This window comes from Macaca thibetana, chromosome 1 (genome assembly GCF_024542745.1).
Source record: "Macaca thibetana thibetana isolate TM-01 chromosome 1, ASM2454274v1, whole genome shotgun sequence".
Classification (NCBI taxonomy): Eukaryota; Metazoa; Chordata; class Mammalia; order Primates; family Cercopithecidae; genus Macaca; species Macaca thibetana.
In genome coordinates, this window is record NC_065578.1 from 2,868,762 (window position 1) to 2,891,929 (window position 23,168).

The following is a 23,168-nucleotide window of genomic DNA, read 5'->3' on the forward strand; positions in this document are numbered from 1 at the left end:
GGCTGGTAAAAGTGCTTTATTTCTTATTAAAACACAGTATGTGTCACTTAATAACAGGGATATGTTTTGAGAAGTGCATCATTAGGCAATTTCATCATCCTGCAGATATCATACTGTGTGCTCACACAAACCTAGGTGGTTTACAGCCTAGTCCACCCCTAGGCTATATGCTATACCTGTTGCTTAGGCTGCAAACCTGTACAGCATGTTCCTGAGTATTGTAGGCAGTTGGAACACAATGGTATGTGTGTATCTACACATGCCCAAACACAGAAAAGGTACAGTGAAAATACACTATCAGATTCTTTTTTTTTTTTTTTTTTTTGAGACGGAGTCTTAACTCTGTCGCCCAGGCTGGAGTGCAGTGGTGCAATCTGGGCTCACTGTAAGCTCCGCCTCTCGGGCTAACGCCATTCTCCTGCCTCAACCTCCCGAGTAGCTGGGACTACAGGCGCCCACCACCATGCCCAGCTAATTTTTGTATTTTTAGTAGAGATGGGGTTTCACCGTATTAGCCAGGATGGTCTCAATCTCCTGACCTTGTGATCCGCCCGCCTCGGCCTCCCAAAGTGCTGGGATTACAGGTGTGAGCCACCGCACCCGGCCAAAATACAGTATTAGATTCCTAAGACACTGCCATTGTATTGGTCTGTCATTTGGTCTATCATTGACCAAAATTTCATTATTTGGTATATGACCGTAGGTAAAAAATTCAAATATATACTAGGCTTGTTTTGTACTTTTATATTTAGATGCAAAAAAACTGAAAGAGATTTTTGGATGGTAAATATTTTTTATAAAGTCATATTGGAAAGGATGGGGTCATGAATTTCTATGGGGAAAAGAGATCAGATTGTAACTGTGTCTACGTAGAAAAGGAAGACACAAGAAACTCCATTTTGATCTGTACTAAGAAAAATTGTTCTGCTTTGAGATGCTGTTCATCTGTAACTTTAGCCCCAACCCTGTGCTCACAGAAACATGTGCTGTATAGAATCAAGGTTTAATGGATTTAGGGCTGTGCAGGATGTGCCTTGTTAACAATATGTTTGCAGGCAGTATGCCTGGTAAAAGTCATTGCCATTCTCCATTCTCTATTAACCAGGGGCACAATGCACTGTGGAAAGCCGCAGGGACCTCTGCCCGAGAAAGCCGGGTATTGTCCAAGGTTTGCCCCCACTGAGACAGCCTGAGATATGGCCTCGTGGGAAAGGAAAGACCCTACCTCCCCCAGCCCGACACCCATGAAGGATCTGTGCTGAGGAGGAGGAGGAGAGAAAGAGGGAGGCCTCTTTGCAGTTGAGATAAGAGGAAGGTTTCCATCTCCTGCTCGTCCCTGGGAATGGAATGTCTCAGTGTAAAGCTGACCATTCGTTCTATTCTGAGATAGGAGAAAACCGCCCTGTGGCTGGAGGCGAGATACGCTGGCAGCAACACTGCTCTGTTACTCTTTGCTACACTGAGATGTTTGTGTAAAGTGAAATATAAATCTAGCCTACATGCACATCCGGGCACAGCACCTTTCCTTGAACTTATTCATGACAGATTCCTTTGCTCACATGTTTCCCTGCTGACCTTCTCCTCACCATAACCCTGTTGCCCTGCCACACTCCCCTCACCAAGATAGTAAAAACAGTGATCCATAAATACTGACGGAACTCAGAGACCGGCGCCAGTGCAGGTCCTCGCATGCTGAGTGTGCCAGTCCCCTGGGCTCACTGTTCTTTCTATACTTTGTCTCTGTGTCTTATTTCTTTTCTCAGTCTCTCATCTTCACCTGACGAGAAATACCCACAGGTGTGGAGGGGCAGGTTCCCTTCAAATTTCCTTCAGTCAGCAAGCAGAGAAGGCTTTCTTCCCACTCAGACCCCAATCAAGGCTTCTGGAAGTGGGGGTTTTGTCTTTCTCTCCCTAAAAGATGTCCTGAGGTCGGCATTTGAAGCCTGGAAAGTCATTCCCAGGGAGCCAGACTTCTCTCTCTCTCTTCCAGGAATTTCTTCGCCAAATGGTTCTAATCCCAGAACCCACCCCCTAAACCTTTTCTAGTACAATTACTGTCTTCAAGCCAGCACGTGGAGACAGATTTGAGCTGGACTCCTGTGTCCTTGGGAGCTGACTTTTCTTTTTTTCTTTTCTTTACTTTTTTTTTTTTTTTTGAGATAGGGTCTCACCCTGTAGCCCAGGCTGGAGTGCAGTGACGCGAACACAGCTCACTGCAACCGCGACCTCCCCAGGCTCAGGTGATCCTCTCACCTCAGCCTCCTGAGGAGCTGGGACTACAGGTGCGTGCCACCATGCCTGGCTAATTAAAATAAATAAATAACTCCTGGGTTCAAGCATTCCTCCCACCTGGGCCTCCCAAAGTGCTGGGATTACAGGAGTGAGCCACCGCACCCAGCCCAGAAGCCAACCTTCAGTACTGAGCTTTGCTCTTCTCAAAAACCTGATGTCACAGCACTGGCCTCCAGCACATCCAGCCGTGGGGCCCTTTTGCTGCATAACGGTTTCTATGGAGACATCTGTGATGCCACCACTGCTCCCAGGAGCCTACAGGACCTGGAGCTCTGGAAGCTGATCTCCTCCCACTGGACCAGCTAGCAGGTTCATGTTCGAGGCCATTTTCCCCTCAATACCCCAAGCCAGGCTGAAGAGAGATCCACGGGAATAGCTGGGCTTGTCCTCATTCAGGTCCACATTCAGGCAGCAAAGCTCACTTGGTCTTTGCCTCATGTTACCTAAGGAGGCCAGCCCATCTGAGAGGCACAGTTTGATGTCCAGCTCGATGGCCAGGGGCCTGGCGCTCCTCCAGAGCGTGGCCAGCCGGGACGCCCAGTGCCCAGAATGGAAACTGCGCCAAAAGCCACGCACGCTCAGCAAGTCAGTCCAGACCATCAGCCGCTACTACAGGAAGACGGTATGGGGTCCTGGGAGGAGGGCTGCCACGGGCCTTGAGGTGACCTGCTTCTCCTCCTCCCCAAGGACCCATGGAGCCGTCAGCCCACAAAGCATTCCACAGGCCTTCTGGTGATGGGTTACCAAAGGGGGATTCCAGGCAGGCAACGAATTGAGCGCTAGTGGTAGAAAGAGCCCTGAGGTCCTCTCCGTTTCTGAAGGGCCTGGTGCCTTAGTCCCCACGTGCCACTGGCTTCTTCTGGGTTAGCTGCTTTGGGCCAGTCTTCCCCTCTTGCAGACCTTGGCTCCCGGTGTCTCTGGTTGGCCAAGGGGAGAAGATGCACAGTTTGCCCCAAGACTCCCAACGTGCATCTTGAAAAGGAGAGTGAAGGGGAGAAAATGTGGAAGGGGACCTCAGCCGGACAGGTACACTGTGCCACCGTGTATTAGGGGAGCCCGAGATGGTCACCCCGGCTCCTGGCAGCTTCCTGGGTGAATGCATTGCCTGGACCTAGTGGACTGTGGTTTCTTTTTTTCTTTTTTCTTTTTTTTTTTTTTTTTTTGAGATGGAGTTTCAATCTTGTCGCCCAGGCTGGAGTGCAGTGGTGCGATCTCAGCTCACCACAACCTCCGCCTCCCGGGTTCAAGTGATTCTCCAGCCTCAGCCTCTCAAGTAGCTGGAATTACAAGCACGTGCCACGACACCCAGCTAACTTTTTTTTTTTTTTTTTTTTTTTGTATTTTTGATAGAGACGGGGTTTCTCCATATTGGTCAGGCTGGTCTTGAACTCCCAACCTCAGGTGATCCGCCCGCCTTGGCCTCCCAAAGTGCTGGGATTCCAGGCATGAGCCACCGCACCCGGCCAGGTTATGGTCTCTAAAGTGGGTCTGCGTGGCTCTTGCTGAGTATCCAGTGTGCTGGAGAGGGGACGGAGGGGACACACCACTGCAGCCTGCACACATGCAGTGGGAGAGTAGCTTAGTGCCCGTGACCAGCAGCATGTGTGGGTGTGGGGGAGCCTGTCCGTGAATCTCAGCCGGCAGTCAGGCAGAAGCAGAGCCCCCATCTATCTAGGCCTCAGGGTCCCCAAGAGGCTCTCAGTGGGCAGCCAGAGCTCCAGCACCAGGGAGTTGTCGTGGGCAGGTCTCTGGGGAGGCCTGAGGGGCGGCACGGTGTCCTGGGCATGGGATCTGTGTCCACATACTGCTCATAGGCACCTGCCACTGGGGTGATTTGTGATGGTTTAGGGAAGCAGGGTCTGCCCTTGGACGGGCTGGCCTAGAGTCAGGGGCCTTCTGCACCTGTCTTATTTTCCCCGCTCTGCCAGAGTGAACCCAAGGATGCCACCAGCCTCACCAGCTTCATGTCCAAAATGGAGGAACTTCGAAGGGTCTTCCCCAGGCGTCCTCACTGTCCCCAGTTCAGCACCAGGGCCACATCCATGTCCTACTGTGGTAAGAGCCCCCCACCAGGGCCGCCTGTGAAACTGCCTGTCAGAGTCGAGGGGCCGGGGGAGGACTTGCTGCACCCTTCAGTCTGCGAGCAGCCACCAGAGTTGGCCTCCACGGTGGCCCCAGCTGCTGCTTTGGAAATCCGCCCTGTGCTCAGGGAGCCAGGGCAGCAGTGAGGCTGCAGGTGGAGGGAGGCCCGCTTCTCCTGGCCACTGTGATTATAATTTGTCTCCCCAGACTTCTTGCTTTTCTATTGTCTCACCCACTAAAAATTCAGTAGGGTCAGGGGCTAGGGGAGTGGAGATGGTTGAAGATTCTGGAAGCTTCAGGAAAGAATCCCATAAAGCCAGATAGCTCGTTAGAGACAGTGCCCCTGGGGAGCCCCAGCAGCTGTCCGGTCCAACCCCTCACTGCTCTGATGAGAACAGGAGGCTCAGAGCAGGCAGCTGCCGAGCTCCGTGGTCACCTGGGGGACACTGCCCAGAGCCAGGGCTTTATCCCAGCATCTGCTCCTGGACCTGGACTGGTTCCATGTCCCCACACAAGACACCATTCTTAGGGATGGCGAGCTTGAGCTTAATTCCTGTGACCAGTAGCCAGGCCAAGGTGGGGGTTGTGGGGAGGGGGTCCTGTGCTGTCCACGAATCTCAGCTGGCATCAGGCAGAAGCAGGGCTGCCACCTTTCTAGGCTTCAGGCCCCCCTCCGCCTCAGCAAGAGGGTCTCCACGGCGGCCAGGGCTCCAGGACCAGGGATTGTTGTGGGCAGGTCTCTGAGGAGGCTGAGGGGCCGCATGGTGTCCTGGGCGTGGGGTCTGCGTCTACATACTGCATAGGCAGTTGCCATTGGGGCGCTTTGTGATGGTTTAGGGGAAACAGGGTCTGCCTTGGATGGGCTGGTCTGGAGGTCGGGGAGCTTCTGTTCGACTTTTAGGAGGGCACGTTTTTACCGAAGGAAAGTGGGGTCTGCCCTCCAGGGGACAGGGGGCATCAGCTAGAGAAATTCAGCCACACTCGGGTCTGTTGAGGCAGAGACACCAGGGCAGGCAGGAGGATGAAGCCCACCCTTTGGTCCAGCCCCTTGCTCAGTTCCATGCATCCATTAAAAACAGCTGCCTGTGCCCCTACCTGGTGCTTAAGGATAAATAAGAGTCTGCCCTGGAGTTCTTGGGGAGATGAGACCACAGCAGTCACCAGATGGCATCTTTAACACTCTGCAGGTTCACCCACTGAGACCGATTTGTCCTGGGAGATTGACAACAGCTCGGAGACCTGGAGGGGCACCCGGGACCTGCTCTTGGCCAGGCAGGGTTCGGACATGAACCTGGATGGTGAGGGAGCCCCTAGGGCCTCTGCCTGCACCTGCTGGGCCCCTGAGCTCGAGGCCTGCTTCTTGCAGGGTCGCTGCTTATGCCATGTGGAATTCCCTTCCAGGACTGCCTGCCTCCTGAGGAGTCACACAGAAAGGCCCCCGGGCTCCCTTATGCAGAACTAGCCCTGCCTTGCCTGACAGCTTAGGCTGCAGTCCCCCCAGGATCATGGCCCCTTGTCTTTAGGAAAAATCGTAGTTGAAAGTTTTGTCCCCTCCGCCCTTACCCAGAGGCTGATGGGTGCATCCCTCACTGTGGGTAGAGACCCCTCAGGACACTGTTCCCGCAGACAGGAGTGCCTGTTTCCATTTACCAAGAGGAAATTCACAGCACCGTGTTTCCTTTCTTGCCTTAATTGGAGGAAACCTAGAGTCTGCAGTGACCAGCTGCCCTCAGGCTCAGGAAGGTGGAGAATCCCCTCCCTCCCCTCAGTTTAAAGATGGAGAAACTGGGCTGGGCGCAGTGGCTCACGCCTGTAATCCCAACACTTTGGGAGGTCGAGGTGGGTGGATCACGAGGTCAGGAGTTCAAGACCTGCCTGGCCAAGCTGGTGAAACCCCGTCTCTACTAAAAATACAAAAAAAAAAAAAAATTAGCCGGGTATGGTGGCGGGCACCTGTAATCCCAGCTACTCGGGAGGCTGAGGCAGAGAATTGCTTGAATTTGTTAGGCAGAGGTTACAGTGAGTTGAAATCGTGCCACTGCACTCCAGCTTGGGAGATAGAGTGAGACTCCATCTCAGGAAAAAAAAAAAAAAAAAAAAGGCAGAAACTAAGGCCCCAGGAGGCGACAAGCAACCAGGTGTGCAGGGACAGCATCAGGATGACCCCCTTGTCCCGACTCCCAGCTCTGGCTCCTCTGTCCTGGGTGTCTTGGCCGGAGCTTCCACACCTTCCTTCACTCCCTCAGCAGACGCACTAGGCTGGGTGTGGGCGCCCCATCGTGTTCACAGCAGCATCACACTGTGTCCAAAGTGAGGTGACAAGAGCTAGGAGACAGATCGGAGTCGATCTGGGCAGACAGGGGTTTCCGAGGGAAGTCTCAGAAGGGTGGACATTGTTGTCCAGGACACCAGAGGAGCTCGGCAGGGAAGGGTCTGGCTTCTCATTCGGCCCCTGCTGTCGCCACAGGGCGCCTCCTTCCCTTCAGTAAGAGCGCCTGCGAGTTCGATTACTTGAGGAAGAAGAGCAAATCCCAGACTTTGAGTCCGGTCACCAGCAGCTCAGTCGCATCCCAGAGCTGCTCGAGAAGGAGGATGCCCTGGTACCTCGCAGTCATCCATGAGAAGGTACTGGCGGAGAGGGTGCAAATCCCAGTTCTCTACTCCCTCGCTCTGCTTCCGGCTGGGAGGACAGCCCTGCCCCCTGACAGGCTCTGGTTCTAGTATCTGGTTAGCTGCATCAAGCAGGTCCCCATGGCCTAAAATGACCTCCAGACCCCCCGCTTTGACAAAGCTCCTCACTCCTCTCCATCCTCACCCCAGTGGGTGGCAGTTACGCCGGCATGGAACTCAGACTCACTGGCACACATGACCTCCAGCCATTCACACATCTTTGCACCCACAGACTCTACTTCAGAGAATGTATTCTAAATAAAAATCATAACAGGAATAACCAGCTTGATTTCTGTACAAGTTGATTCATTGTAGTGTCATTTTTTAAATCTATATTTATAAGAAAGACTGACCTATATTTTCACTGTCTTGTAATTCCCTCATCAAATCTTAGTATCAAAGTTATTCTGGCTTCATTAAAATGAAAGAAAAGGCTGGAAAACAGTTACTTTTTTTCTTTTTATTTCTTTTCTTTATTATTATTTGAGACAGGGTCTCACTCTGTCACCCAGGCTGGAGTGTGGTGGTGTGATCCCGGCTCACTGCAGCCTTGACCTCCCTGAGCCCAAGCAGTCCTCCCACTTCAGCCTCCCAAGTAGCTGGGACTACAGGTGTGCACCACCACACCTGGCTACTTTTGTATTTTGTAGAAATGGGGTTTCCCCATGTTGCCCAGGCAGGTCTGGAACTCCTGAGCTAAAGTGATCCACCCGTCTTGGCCCCCCAAAGTGCTGGGAGCACCACTGCACCCGGCACCTTGTTTCTTTTTCTATTATCTGTAAGAGTTTGTATAAGATTGATGCCGTTTCTTCCTTAAATTCTGAAGAATTCGCCATTGAAGGAGTCTGTGTCTGGAGACTCCTCACAGGAGCACTCTTATTTTATTAATTTATTTATTTTTGAGACGAAGTCTCGCTCTGTCACCAGGCTGGAGTGCAGGGGCGCCATCTCAGCTCACTGCTACCTCTGCCTCCCGGGTTCAAGCAGTTCTCCTGCCTCAGCCTCCCAAGTAGCTGGGATTACAGGCACGCGCCACTACACCCAGCTAATTTTTGTATTTCTAGTAGAGACAGGGTTTCAGCATGTCGGCCAGGATGGTCTCAATCTCTTGACCTCGTGATCTGCCCGCCTCGGCCTCCTACAGTGCTGGGATGACAGGGTGAGCCGCTGCGCCTGGCCTTTATTTATTTAGAGAAAGGGTCTCATTCCGTTGCCCAGGCTGCAGTGCAATGGCACGATCAGAGCTCACTGCAGGCTCCATCTAAAGGGGCACTTTTAGTTTTTAATTTATTTATTTAATTTATTATGATACAAGGTCTCACTTTGTCACCCAGGTTGGAGTGCAGTGGAGTGATCCCAGCTTACTGCAGCCTTGACCTCCTAGGGTTCAAGCAATCTTCCCACCTCAGCCTCTCGAATAGCAGGGACCACAGGCACACGCCACCATGCCCATTAACTTTTTTCTTTTTTTTGTAGAGACGAGGTCTCTCCATGTTGCTCGGGTTTGCCTCGAACTCCTAAGCTCAAGTGATCCTCTTGCCTTGGACTCCCAAAGTGCTGGGATAGCAGGTGTGAGCCACTGCACTGGGCCCCTGCAGGAAAACTTTTAAAACTCACAAATTAGGCCAGGCACAGTGGCTCACCCTTGTAATCCCAGCACTTTGGGAGGCTGAGGTGGGCGGATCATGAGGTCAGGAGTTCAAGACCAGCCTGGCCAACATAGTGAAACCCCATCTCTACTAAAAATACAAAAAAAAAAAAAAAAAAAATTAGCTGGGCATGGTGGCGGGTGCCAGTAATCCCAGCTACTTGGGAGGCTGAGGCAGGAGAATCGCGTGAACCCAGGGAAAGGAGGTTTCAGTGAGCTGAGATCAAGCCACTGCACTCCAGCCTGGGTGACAGTGTGAGACTCCGTCTCAAAAAAAAAAAAAAAAAAAAAAAAAAGAAATCACAAATTCAATTCCTTTAAAATATATCCAGATTTTCTTTTTCCTCATTTCAGTTTTGTGTTCTGTGTTTTTCTAGGAATGCATCTATTTCATATAAGTTTTTTAACGTATCAGCCTAAGGCTGTACATGGTACAAGGATAATTACTATCTTTTATGCGGCAGCGTGGGCAGGGTAAGGACAGCCTCTGTCTCACTTCCAACGTGGCTGCCTTGTGCCTCCTTTCTCTTTTTCCCCATTGCTCTCGCTGGAGTTTTATCAGTGTTAATAACCTTCTCTTAGAATCAGCTTTAGATTTTGTTGATTTTTCTCTAGTGTCTGTTTCCTTTCTCTGCAGTCTTTTGAAGCTGGTAAAGTTTTGATGAAAATTATGGGCATGAGTCACAAAATGTTGTCGAGTTGGTGCAGGGCACAGAGACCTGGGGTCATATAATTGCATGGAGACACAAGGGGGCTTGACAGTCCCAGCTCCTGCTCCTGTGGGTCCATGATATTCATTTTGTTTACTCCTCCTACTCTACCTGTACATTATTAGAGATTTCACTGCTTTAAAAGTGTTCCTACCTTTTAATCAAGCAATTTCATTTCTGAGAAATGGCCTGAGTGTACCATTAGACAAAAGTCAGGCAGATACGCTGTTGTTATTCATGCAGGCAGCAGGGAGGGGATTTACCAGGTCATGTGCATGAACCATCCAAGGGAAGGGCTGCAGGCTTGGCTGCCTCCAGGAGCTCCAAGGGGCTCGTCAGGCTTTCCTTTATCTAATCTCTGCCTTCATCTGGGCTGTCACAGATGAACTCTTCTCATTTGGTGGCAAGAGAGCCACCTGCCACAACAAGTTTGCAGCTGGCATCGTGTAAACTCGGCAGCTCCAACAGGAAATCAGATCTCCTTTCCAGCAGTCCTTGAACTATTTTGAGACGTGAGAGTGTCTTAGGTGACCATGACCAGGGTGATAAAATGTGATTTCTGCACATTTTTTCCCTTTAACTTTGTATTGCAGGCATAAAGGGGTAAGAATTCACACTAGAAAGATTCCCATGTACCTTTCCATTCCCCGGATGTTAAATGTGGCCACGTTTGCTTTATCCTTCTCTCCTCTCTCTCCCCCTTGCTCCTCTCTCCCTTCCTATATCATAAATTTTCGCACCTAACTTTATTCCTTCTACTTTCTATAGGATTAATTTTTAGTTCTTTTTCTGAATTCTTGAGATAGATACTTGGATCATTGATTTTCCATTGCCCTCCCGCTATATGCATTTTAAGGCTGTAAATTTGTTGTTAATCACAACTTTAACTGTGTCCCACGAGCTTTGATGTGTCCAGATGTTCATTTTCATTAGTTTAAAATGTTTCTAGCTTTCTTTGTAATTTCTTTTTTGACCCATTGGCGACACAGAAGCCTATCACTTACTTTCCAAACATTTAGGGGACCTTCTAGTTATCTTTCCTTCCAGAATATTCTGTTGGGATCATTTTCCTTCCCCCTGAAGAACTCCCTTTAGTATTTCTCTAAGTTCAGATCTGCTGGTGACAGATTCTTTCAATTTCTGTTTGCCTGAAAACATCTTTATTTTTGTCTTTAAGTTTGAAGAATTGAGGGAGTTGAGATTCTGAGAACAAAAGTTTGAGGAGCTCCCCAACAAGCCCCTAGGGAAGCTTGGAGGGTATTGCCAGTTAAGTGTGGGGACTGCAAAGAAGACTGGCATCCTGTGGTATAGTGGGGTGCAAGGACAGACCACGGGCCAGGTCCGAAAGGGAAGCTACCTTGCAACTCCTCGGAGGAGGATTTAGGATCTGCTCTTAGGATGGGTGCAGAGGCGCTGGAGGTGCCAGGCATGGCTGCAGTAAAGAGCTGGCACATCTTGGTCTCCAGATGTGTAGTGCTAGCTCTTTACTGCAGTACACATCTTGAAATCCCTGGGACCGTGGGGTTTTGGGGTCCCAGGACAGCAGATGTGCTCCTCCTGGGTGGGCTGGAGGCAGGTTGGGGGAAGAGTGTGTGGCTGCATGGCCCATGGGGACTGCCCCTGGTTTTCTGCCCAGGATCACTGCCTGTCCGAGCTGGAGATACAGGTTCAGAAGAAAGACGAGGAGATCCTGCTGCTCCAGGAGGAGAGGGAGGCCCTGAAGACGCAGCTGAAATGCCTCCTCAAAGGCAAAGGCCAAGAGGCGTCCATGTCCCCAGGCAGGAGGGTGAGCCAGCCCCAGCGGGGCACAGTGCAGAGCTCTAAGACAGTCGTTTCCAAAGCATCCAAAACTGCTGGTGACACACAGACCCCTGGCAAACCCCCAGGCCCCCTGGATCCTACCAGGTCCTTGCTGGAACGCGGACCAGTTCTCAGGGTTCTGATCAACAGGCAGGGGAGAAGCGAACAGAGGCATGAAATGACAAATGAGAGCCATGAGCCAATGCAACAGGCAGGGGAGAGGCGAACGTAGGTGCAAAATGACAAATGAGAGCTGTGAGCCGATGTCTAGGCACCTGCACCTGGTTTCTGACTTGCTTTCTGCCTGGGGCAAGGCATGGCGCTGTGTGGGCTCAGGGTCTTTATCTATAAAATGAGGGCTGAGCTAACCTCTGAAATCCTGGGTCATGGAGGCCACCCTGCAGGCGGATTCCCCGGGCCTGGCCGTGTGCATCATGGGCAGTGGTAGCTTGGACCACCCTGCCCTGGCCGGGAATCCCCTCTCCCTACTCTCTGGCTGTGAGCCCCGCTGTGAGGTTGGGGATGGGGTGGGGGTGGGGGTGGGGTGGGGGTGCGGATGCTATCCCACCTCTAGGTCTGGGCAGACGACTGGATGTGGCAGGTCTGTGTTGTGCCCAGCGGTGGCCACCTGATCTTCCTAAGACCTGATTTCTTTCATACCTGAGGAGACAGCCTGAGTTTATGCTGGGGGCCAGAGATGAAGCAGGGACCAGGGGGAAGGCCTCTGACCATGCCAGATGCCCTAAATGCCTCAAGGGAAGGCTGCCTAGACACACAGGGCAGGGGCAGGGAAAGGTGGTCAGCCAGGGGCTTCCACTCTCTGTCCTCCCCAGGCTACTGGTGGGTGTCTGAGGGTGGGGCACCCAGGCAACGACATGCACCGTGGGCGTGTCTAAGGCTGGCTCCCTGACTTCCAAGGCCTTGTCTTTTACTGCAAGGCCACTTGCTGGGGGCTGCTCTGGGGCTGCCTAGAGCCCCTCTGCCCCCCAGGGTTGCCCATCCACAGGTTCCTGTGCCCTCCATTGCCACAGCACCCACATCCCCCAGCCCCTTGGCAGGAGGATGCAGGTCCCCTCCCCAGACACAAAAGGCCACTGTCCCTTCCAGGACAGGCAGTGGTCCGTTCCTGGGGTGCTGCAGGAGGGATGGAAAGCTGAGGGTCCCCGGGGCATCTTGCAGGAGCGGCTCTCAGATGCTTCGCTGAAGCTGGGCAGGCTGAGCCTCCTGAAGGCCTTCTCCAGAGATGAGGAGCTGCAGCACTGGCAGCAGGTGCGGGCTGCCTGGAGAGTGGGCACGCAGTGGGGGACCCCGGCCCAGAAGCCACCCAGGCTGCTTAGCTAAGAGGCCCAGGCCCCGTGTCCCCACTGCAGCCCTGACCTGGGGTGCCCCCACTCCAGGGGAGCAGGTGAGGTGGGTGGGTTGTTAACCCCTTGAAGTCACAGGTCAGGTGCAGTCTCCTGACAGAGGGAGGACCCATGACTGAGGCCGCAGTGCCTGGGCCATTGTTGGTGACCTTGCCAGGCGGATGCTCCCCCGCTCCCTGGATCCTGCAGCAGCCTGGAAGGAGGTGTCCTCCCCGGTGCCCCCGCCGTGAGCATTAGAGTTCCCCACCCTGGGGGTGCCCCGCAGCCCTGCCCAGCCCCTGCCCTACCCATCTCGCAGATGCAGGAGGAGTCTGCAGCACCGGAGAGGGGCAAGGAGCTGGACCTGGGAGGTGGCGAGGAGGACGAGGGCCTGGAAGGGGAGCCCAAGGGGGTGGAGGACACAGGTGCCAGGGGAGGTGTGAGCCAGATGGGGGCTGTACATGAGGAGGGATGCAAGGAGGAGGAAGAGGAGGAAGAGGACAGGGATGAGGACTCCGAGGAAAGGGAGCTGCCAGAGGAAGAGGAGATCCCCAGGAGAAGTGCTTCCTCCCTGGCCGAGTCGTTTGAGGAGGAGCTGCTGGCCCAGCTGGAGGAGTACGAGCAGGTCATCCTGGACTTCCAGTTCAACCTGGAGGCCACCAGGACCAGATACTCCCTTGCAACAGGTAGGGCCTTGGCAGAGGACTGGGCTTTGGCCACTCAGAGGGTCCTGGCCCAGGAGCTGGGACGCCCAGACGCTGCCTGCTCTGGTCAGTGAGCTGGAGCAGGGGCAGGTGTCAGCAGCCTCACCCAGGCTTGCAGAGCCCTCCCAGCTGGCGCGGTGGCCCGGCCCTCTCCGGTCCCTCATTGCCCCTGCTTGCTCTTGTTCACCGCCTCTGCCTCTGCGCCCAGGAGTGATTGCGTCTTTACAACAACAACTGGATTTCCAAGAATCCCAACTGCGGCAGATCAATAGGGAAAATGAGACGCTGCAGAAGGAGCTTCGAGAGCGGAAGCAGCAGCTACAAGCCATGACCGACAAGGTGGCCGTGCGCTTAGTACCGGCCTCCGCTCCGTGAGCACGGGCCAGACTTCATTAACCCCCAGCAGCTCGGGGCAGGCGCCACCCGTCCCATCTACTGATGGAGACTTTGAGCCTGGGGCGTCCAGGCAGCTGGCCCAGGGTTGTGTGGCTGAGAGCGGCCCCGCCAGGATTCCCCCAGGTGTGTGGGAGGCTGGAGCCCATGTGTCCAGCCACAGCTCTGCCCTGCTCCTGGGCTGGAAGCATGTGTCCCTGTCTCATGAGCCACTGTGCTCTTGGCCTCTCCTCAAGCATCTCCTGGCCCCTGAGTCCTGGGGGTGAGAAGGTGCTCTCTGTGCTTAGAGAGACTGCTACTCCACTGAGCCCACTCTTGTCGTTTTTGTTAAGTGTTTTAAGTTTTTATTCTTATCAAAGTTATTGATGCACATCGCTTGAAGGATCAAATAGTTCCACGAGGCCTGTCATGAAAACCAGGAGCCTCTAACCTCTTCCCTCTCATCTGCCCTCTCCTAAGGCATCATTTTAAATTCTTCCAGCACATTCTTTATGAATCTATCTCCATATCTCTAAATAGCATGCTCATAATGCCCGTTCTAGATTTTTCTCCATCTTAACATTATTTAATGCTTCCTTTTTTCCTCCCCTGTCACCCCCCAGCACACACAAGGGCAGCCTTTCCATCCACCCTGCTCCCCATATCATTCTCTCACAATCATGTTGCACTGACATCATTGGGACAGTTATTTGTCTCACACACACACACTCAAATAAGTTTTACAGAACAGTACTAAGATTCATAAACCACAACTTGAAAACGGCTGCATCCCATATCTTTTGCTTTCTTGCCCAGTTCACTTATTTCTGGTGGAGCACATCCTCCAGTAGTTTTATCAAAAAGGATGACTGAGGCCAGGCGCGATGGCTCACACCTGTAATCTGAGCACTTTGGGAGGCTGAGGCAGGTGGATCACCTCAGGTCAGGAGTTCAAGACCAGCCTGGCCAACATGGTGAAACCCCGGCTCTACTAAAAATACAAAAGTTAACCGGGTGTGGTGGTGGGTGCCTGTAATCCCAGCTACTCAGGAGGCCAAGGCAGGAGAATCACTTGAACCCAGGAGAAGGAGGTTGCAGTGAGCCAAGATTGCACCATTGCACTCCAGTCTGGGCGACAAGAGCAAAACTCCATCAAAAAAAAAAAAAAAAAGGATGAAAGGGGGTAAAGTTTTGGGGACATGATATGTTGGCAAATGTCCTTACTGTACACCCTTGCAACATCTGGGTTGGATATAGCATTCCCGTCTGAAAACCATTTTCCTTCAGCATCACAGAGGCATTCCTCTGTTGTCTTACAGTTTTCAGGTTTGCTGATGAGAAGTCCAAAGACGTTCACGGTTCTTTGTGGGATGGTTGTTCCTCTCTGGAGAGTTGTGAGATCTATATTTGTCGCAGGTGATCTGAAACCTCCCAGAGTTATGCTTTATTGAGGGCGTATTTTCATCTGTTGTACCGGGCACTCAGGGGCCATCTGGAAACTCATGTCCTTTAGTTCTGGAATTTTCTTTGGTTTTATTGTTTTTTTCGTGTCCTCTCAATTTTTTAGCGATTGGACCTCCTGTCCTGCTCTTGTTTTATCTGTTAGCTCCTCCTTTTTGTCTCCTTGTGTTTTACAGATACTTTCTGAAGATTTCCTTAACTTTATCAACGGCTCTTGAGTTTTCATTTTGTTATAATATTTTACTCTGATGTTCTCTGAATGTTCCCTTTCTCGTTTTTTGAAGTGCACTCGTGTTTGGTTTCACAATTGCAGTATCTTCTCTTCCCTCGATGACAGTGTTCATCATAGTGTTAGTTTTCTAACTTGTTGCACCACTCCTATTTCCTACAAGTTCCCTTTTATTTTATTTTATTTTTATTTTTATTTTTTTTGGAGACAGAGTCTTGCTCTGTCGCCCAGGCTGGAGCGCAGTGGTGCGATCTTGGCTCACTGCAAGCTCCGCCTCCCGGGTTCATGCCATTCTCCTGCCTCAGCCTCCCGAGTAGCTGGGACTACAGGTATCCACCACCACGCCCAGCTAATTTTTTGTATTTTTGGTAGAGACAGGATTTCACCACATTAGCCAAGATGGTCTCTATCTCCTGACCTCATGATCCACCCACCTCAGCCTTCCAAAGTGCTGGGACTACAGCTGTGAGCCACCACGCCTGGTTACAAGTTCCCTTTTGAAGTTGGCTTTTGGTCTCTCATTCATCTGAGAGCTTTGCTCCAATGTTCGAGCTGACTGGACTCTGAGCACACAGGTGACCACTCCGTGCTCCCTGGGCAGAGCAGTGCGCTTTGCTTTGGCATTTTAATGGAGAGTTTCTTTTGTTTTCTTTATTATTTTTATTTTTCTGAGATGGGTTCTCACTCTGTCATCCAGGCTGGAGTTCAGTAGTGTGATCACAGCTCAATGCAGCCTCAGCCTCTCCAGGGTCAGATGATCCTCTCATCTCAGCCTCCTGAGGAGCTGGGACCACAGGCGCACGCCACCACGCCCAACCAATGTTTTTATTTTCTGTAGAGACAGGATCTGTGTTGCCCATGCTTCTCTCAAATTCTTGAGCTCAAGTGATCCACCCACCTCAGCCTTCTAAAGTGCTGGGATTACAGGTGTGAGCCTAGGGCTCTTCATTTCTGACATAACATTCCACCAGTCATCCTCATTTTAGTCTCCATGTTTAGAAGAACCCGGACCGACAATGTCTGAGACTTTAAGGAACTCAAGTGTGAACTGGGCTTGTTTTCTGCTTTCCCTACTGCCGGCTACTTGGCTTTTTTGGATCTGGGATGTCAGATACCACTCAGCCATCTTCAAACTCTCCAAAATATTTTTAGTCTTCTCCTCTTCTCCCTGCCTTCAATAGAAATCCCGCTGCTATTATTTTAGTGAGCTTTGGGGAAGGGAAAAAGTTAGATGCCAGTGTTCAGTCTGTTATTTCAACCTGGGAGACCCCCATGCCAACCCCTCTGTCTCCTTCCAGTTCTCCAACCTCCGAGAAGATAAGAAACACCAAGAGATGATGGGGCTTATTGAGAAGGACAACCAGCTCCTCCGACAGGTGACAGCCTGGGTGTCGTTACATGGTCAGTCAGGCCACTGCTCTTGCTGTAAGTCCCAACACAGTGAAGGGCAAGACGGGGCTGGAGCATCTTCACAGCCCAGCCAGAGTCCCTTAACTTAGGTAGCATGCCACTCGACATGTCTCTGGGCCCCACGTCCGCACAGAAAGCTCCTCGCAATCGCTGGGCCCAGACTGGACTGGAGGGACCCAGCAAGAGTTGCTGGTCTTTTTTTTTTTTTTTTTTTTGACAGAGTCCTGCTCTGTCACCAGGCTGGAGTGCAGTGGTGCGATCTCAGCTCACTGCAACCTCCGTCTCCCGGGTTCAAGCAATTCTCCTGCCTCAACCTCCCGGGTAGCTGGGACTACCAGCATGTGTCACCACGCCCAGCTAATTTTTGTATTTTTAGTAGAGACAGGGTTTCACCATGTTGGTCAGGCTGGTCTCAATCTCTTAACCTCGTGATCCACCCGCCTCAGCTTCCCAAAGTGCTGGGATTACAGACGTGAGCCACTGTACCTGGCTGCCGGCCATCTTTTAGGAAAAAGTGGACGGGTATCACACGTACTCAGGTTGGATGAAATGACCCCACCTCTTTGTCCTCCCCGGATGTCCCCAGCAAGTGTCGAAACTGGAGAGAAAGCTCACCAAGCGGGACCGCGTCATCTCAGAGTTGGACACCAAGGTCAGCCAGCTGCAGGAGCAGGTGGAACTGGACCAGAACCACTTGCAGAGGTGGAAGCAGCTGCAGGAGGATTTGCAGAGCAAGAAGGAGATGATTCAGGAGTCGGAGCAGCAGGTCCGCGTGGCCCTGGAAAGTTCCCAGTCCAGGGTATGCCCAGCCCCTCCTCCTGAGGGTCTGTCCCAGCAGCTGGCGGCCAAGCACCCAGGCCCCTGCCCACTGCCCACCGAGGTAGAACCGGGCTCTGAGTACACGGGGGCTTGGGCTGTTTCTGCTGTGTACACCAGCACCCACACAGAGTTGACGCTCAAGAAGCGTGGGTAGAGGATGGAGTGAGGGTGCGACGGAGCACCCCAGAAGCATTCGTCAATGGCAGTGGTGGGCGGAGCCCCGCAGGCAGGGCTGCGGGTCTTGGCTTGCATTGTGAAGGGGATGGCTCACTGGCTGGAAAGGAGGAGGGCTCCTGGATTGAGAGGAATGGTGTTATCAACCCCTCTCTGAGTCATGGTGTGCTTGCTGGGCCAGGCACCATTCTAAGTACCTTCTTGGTATCAAAGTCATGTGGCTCCTTTAACCAAACTATGAAGTAGTTATCATGATCCTCACTTAACAGACAAGCAGGAAAGGATGAACAGTCCCCCTGGACCCCAGACCTGCTTTGCAGTGGTGCTGGGATTTGGACCAGGCAGTCTTAACTGCAGGACCCCACTGGGGCGTCGTATTAAACGTGAGCAAGGCCAGAGCGCACCCTGCTTGTGAAGGCCCCATGCCAAAAAGGAAATCAATAAAGAGCTGACTTTTTTTTTTTCTTTTTTGAGGCAGGGTCTTTCTCTATCATCCAGTCCGGAGTGCAGTGCGGTGACAACAGCTCACTGCAGCCTCGGCCTCCCAGGCTCAAGCCATCACCATCCCACCTCAACCTCCTGAGTAGCTGGGACCACAGACCTGTGCCATCATACCCAGCTAATTTTAGAAACTTTTTGTAGCGACAGTCTCACTATGTTGTCCAGACTGGTCTCAAACTCCTGGGCTCCAGCAGTCTGCCTGGCTTGGCCTCCCGAAGTGTTAGGAATACAGGTGTCAGCCACCATGCCTGGCCCTGACCTTGATTTAGAATCCAAAATTAAGCAAAGGTCAAGGTCATGTATGGAGGCTTTTGAAGTCATGTTCCCACCAGGAATGCCAACTGCAACTCAACTGTGTTCTTTTTCCTGCCTGAGCCTGCCCCCTTCCGGCTGGGTCAGACTGTGGCACCCACCCCTGGTATCCCTTGATAAAACAGTTTGGGATCCAGCCGTAGTCCTGGTGAAAGCATTAGACCAGAGGCGGTCTAGGTGTGTCCATTTGTGCGTCAGCCTGCACGGACCTGGTAGAGCCTGGAAAGCTGAGTTGAAAAATACTCTGAAGCTAAGTCCGGGTGAGCAGGAACTAGCGCCAAGCCTGATGGTGAAGCCCCACGGATGTGGGGAAGTGAGGCTGGACACCCTGGGTAGCTGCCAACCTCTACCCTGGGGAGGCACCCCCAGAACAAAGGCCCAGTCCCTTGTGGCCTCAGGACCTCCAGCACTTGGCACGATGTTTGTACAAAGTGGGCACTCAATAAATACTGGAAAGAAGGAAAGGATTCCACTCCTCACACAGGCCAGGGGTCCATGACATTCCTGCTGTTACTTAAACCTGTCCGAGTGGCAGTGTGGACGTGCTTCCACTCGGAGGCACAGCTGAGCCCTTCGGGCCCGGCTCCCGTTGGGCACCTCTGCGTCGTCACGGTTTCTGGACGAGGAACGGGTGCTGATCGTGCCGCATAACTCCAGGGGTTTCTTTCTGAGGCTCCTGGGGTGCAGATTGGAGAGATTTCCTCTGTAGCTTCCTGGGAGGCATGATTAGCTACCTCTGGGGAGGTGGCTGCAGTGTACAGGCAGACAAGGATCTTCACGGCAGCAAAAGACTGGAACGCCTTCCGGGTCTGTGCGCAGGGGCCAGGTTCAATGCTGCTGTCCGTGGCACAGACGCCTCCTAGTCAGCATGGAAAGGAGGAAGGGCCAGCAGCACACTGTTAAATGCCTAAAGTGAGAGTGTCGCCAAGGGCCAGGAAGTCCACTCACTGCAGCTCCCCTGGGCAGCGGAGGAAGGTCCAGGGGTTACATGCAGCTTCTGTACTATTTTGGTTTCTTGGTTTAAAAACATGTGTGTGGGCCGGGCGCGGTGGCTCAAGCCTGTAATCCCAGCACTTTGGGAGGCCGAGACGGGTGGGTCACAAGGTCAGGAGATCGAGACCATCCTGGCTAACCCGGTGAAACCCCGTCTCTACTAAAAAATAACAAAAAACTAGCTGGGCGCGGTGGCGGGCGCCTGTAATCCCAGCTACTCGGGAGGGTGAGGCAGGAGAATGGCGTAAACCTGGGAGGCAGAGCTTGCAGTGAGCTGAGATCCGGCCACTGCACTCGAGCCTGGGCGACAGAGCGAGACTCCGTCTCAAAAAAAAAAAAAAAAAAAAAAAAAATGTGTGTGTGTGTGTGGGTAGGTTTTACTTTCCAATTAGAAAAGCCCACGTGGTGTGGCCGGGCGCGGTGGCTCAAACCTGTAATCCCAGCACTTTGGGAGGCCGAGGCGGGTGGATCACGAGGTCAGGAGATCGAGACTATCCTGGCTAACATGGTGAAACCCCGTCTCTACTAAAAATACAAAAAACTAGCCGGGCGTGGTGGCGGCGCCTGTAGTCTCAGCTACTTGGGAGGCTGAGGCAGGAGAATGGCGTGAACCCGGGAGGCGGAGCTTGCAGTGAGCCGAGATCACGCCACTGCACTCCAGCCTGGGAGACACAGCGAGACTCCGTCTCAAAAAAAAAAAAAAAAGAAAAGAAAAGCCCACGGGGTGTCAAAGAGCCTTTGGGCTTTGGGGCTGGGCCGTGCAGGGTCAGGGGTTGGATCCGGCACCTCCTAGCTCTCAGGCAGCCTACATTGACTCCTCCGGCCCCAGTTTCCAGTTTCTAAAGCCATGAAAAGTGAGAGTGAGCTGTTCCTTCCTGGCCTATAAAAAATAAAGTGCTGGGGGTGCAGCCCACTGGCCAGGTGCCTTCTTGGGCAAAGATGAGTGACGATGTTGTCCCTTTGCTCATAGCTCGAGAGGCTAAGGAATAAGATCATCCAGGCCACCTTTAGCATCACCGGGACCAAGTCCTTGGTCAACGAGATATCTGACAATGACATCCTGGAAGCCCTGCAGGTACACCCCTAAGCTCAGCTGCCTCCATCCGGGCCCCATCCCCCTAGGCCACAGCGGGGGTAGGGGGTGGGATGGGGGCCTAGGTTAGATTCAAGGGACTCTGTTCTCATCCTAGCTGTGTCACCTATTCACCCGGACCCCAGGACCCCCCTTTCTCTCTGCTCAGGCAGAGGGGACCAAATCATCCTAAGGTGGGTGGGGGCATGGCATGGGAGTCTTACTCACGCTCAGCAAAAAGGGGGAGGGGCATCAGAGACTAGCAGTAACCACCACAACCCATCCTGAGCACTGTGGACAGGGAACAAGCCGCTCGGGTCATGAAGACTCTCCCGCAGCAGGAGCCCAGCCCCCGCTTTGTCCAGCTTGGTCCCCTCCGCTGGTATCCCCACCCACTGATCCAGGGCCCTGCCTGGCGCAGACTCCTCCCACCCTGGCTACGGCCTCCTGGGCTCCTTCCTGACCAGGGGTCCCCAAGCAGGGGCCTCGGAGAAGTAGAGGGGTATAGGAGAAATAATTCAGGCCTTGGGGTCACTGGGCATGAGGGGGTCACCACCCACCAGCTGTGGGCCACACAGTCACTTCTCTGAGTCATAGATGCCTCCCTCTGTGACGGACAGCGCATGCTTACCTGCAAGGTGTCGTGAGACTCAGAGATCTGGGAGTCTGGCACCGGCTGTGGCTCTGTGTGGGGCCATGTGCTACGCAGGGGTCACCTCTCGCCAGCAGCTGCTTCTGGTCCCAAGACCCACACTTTGCCCTCTGGGGCTGCCCTTAAACCCCAGTGTGTGCCCACGACCTTCCAGCACCCACGTTCCTGGGGCCTGGTTCCCTTTCTCTGCAGAGCAGATGGGCCCCAGACAGTGCCTTTCCGGCAGAGCTGTAATGTGGGCAGAGATCTCTGCGGCCTTGGTACTGTTGTCTGGGGGAGGGGAGGAGGAAGGGGAGGGAAAGAGGAAGAGAAGAGGGAAGACAGAGGATGGAGGGAGTATTCCCACTGCACAGTAGCCAGGGAAGAGCACCTTTGCTTGTTTGCCATAACCTGACACAAACCAGCAACGGCCCAGAGAGGAGACTGGAAGAGGGGTGGGGACAACGTTCCCTATGCACAGGACAGAAAGGACTTGAGGGATAGATGTGACGACCTCAAAGGTCTCTAGGAGTCTGGGGTTCCTCACAACTCTTTTTTTTTTTTTTTTTTTTTTTTTTTTTTTTGAGACGGAGTCTTGCTCTGTCCCCCAGGCTGGAGTGCAGTGGCACGATCTCGGCTCACTGCAAGCTCCGCCTCCCGGGTTCACGCCATTCTCCCGCCTCAGCCTCCCGAGTAGCTGGGACTACAGACGCCCGCCACCGCGCCCGGCTAATTTTTTGGATTTTTAGTGGAGATGGGGTTTCACTGTGGTCTCGATCTCCTGACCTTGTGATCCGCCCGCCTCGGCCTCCCAAAGTGCTGGGATTACAGGCGTGAGCCACCGCGCCCAGCCGGTTCCTCACAACTCTAAGAGGGCTGAGGAGGGGACTTAGTGCAGGCTTCTGTGGGCTGGTGGTGTGCACCTGCCCCGGCTCCGCGTTCTGTGACTTCACTTCCGTGGCTGAAAATCAGCCGCCGTGGGAGTATTCCCACCACAGAAATTGGCAATGCCACAAAGCCGAGCGCAGTTTTGCTTTTTCCTCCCCCCTGGAGAGCCGGTTGTAAGTATTCACCAGCACACCCCTGCTGCAGCAAGCCCCTCTGGAGGACGAGAGGGTGGTGTCCCGGGCAGCTGGCATGAACTGGGCAGACCAGCCTCAAGGCCAAGGTGAGGAACTGCGAAGGCCACCTCCACGGTTGTGTTTCTTGTGTAGAGAATTATCTCAGAGAGAAGCGACTACTACAATCAGCTGAAGCAGAAAGGCGTCAAAGTGCCCCCACTTCAACAGTCAGACACCTTCCTGCCCAGCAAAACCAAGAAGGGGACCTCCAAGTAGGCCCAGCCAGGCGCCCAAATACGGTCAGCCCAGCAGAGGCTAGGGCCCAGCTCCAGAACCACCCGCCCCCACCACGAGTCCTGTTCTCAGACTTAGAATTAAACTCCGGCGTTGGCACTGTCCCACCTTTTTCTTCTCTGGGATCCACGTGGGGGCCTATTCTCCTCTGCGACCTTGAACTACTACCACACTCCCCATTCCAAAGCTCACTCACTGGGGGTCAGCACACCAGCCTGTGCCCCTAGCTCCTAACAGGTTCCCTTGAGGCCCCAGGCTGCCAGACGCCTGAGCCGGGGTGTCCAGCCAGCACTCAGCACAGACCTCACACCTACTGAACAGAGGGGGTCTGTGACCTCCTGCCCTGGGGCCTCTCCTGGTTGGGGCACTCTCTTGCAGGAGGATTGGAAGATGGTGAGGGTGGGGGGCTCTGTTCCCATCCCCCTGGTCCTGGAAGGAAAGTTTTACGGACAGCAACGGTGTCTGTGGTCCCTGACGCTTCCCCGGAGCCTCGCAGGCTCTGGGCGCCTGAACACATTCGGAAGGGGCTCTCCCCATCGCCCTTCTCTGCTCCCCACCCACACCCGCTTCCCTTCCCGCCGCGAGCACCG

The 23,168-nt window shown here is 53.3% G+C and overlaps 1 protein-coding gene across 1 annotated transcript; it reads left to right on the forward strand.

Moving 5' to 3' along the window:
- Nucleotides 1-2,215: 2,215 nt before the first annotated feature.
- CCDC27 (coiled-coil domain containing 27) lies at nucleotides 2,216-22,727 on the forward strand. Its single transcript, XM_050805235.1, is given in 12 exon segments — nucleotides 2,216-2,914; nucleotides 4,221-4,347; nucleotides 5,562-5,672; nucleotides 6,842-6,999; nucleotides 11,039-11,188; nucleotides 12,382-12,471; nucleotides 12,724-13,231; nucleotides 13,458-13,588; nucleotides 16,610-16,687; nucleotides 17,308-17,520; nucleotides 20,491-20,595; nucleotides 22,438-22,727. Coding segments are annotated over 12 exon segments (2,103 nt in total). The 5' UTR covers nucleotides 2,216-2,605; the 3' UTR covers nucleotides 22,561-22,727.
- The last annotated feature ends 441 nt before the right edge of the window (nucleotides 22,728-23,168 follow it).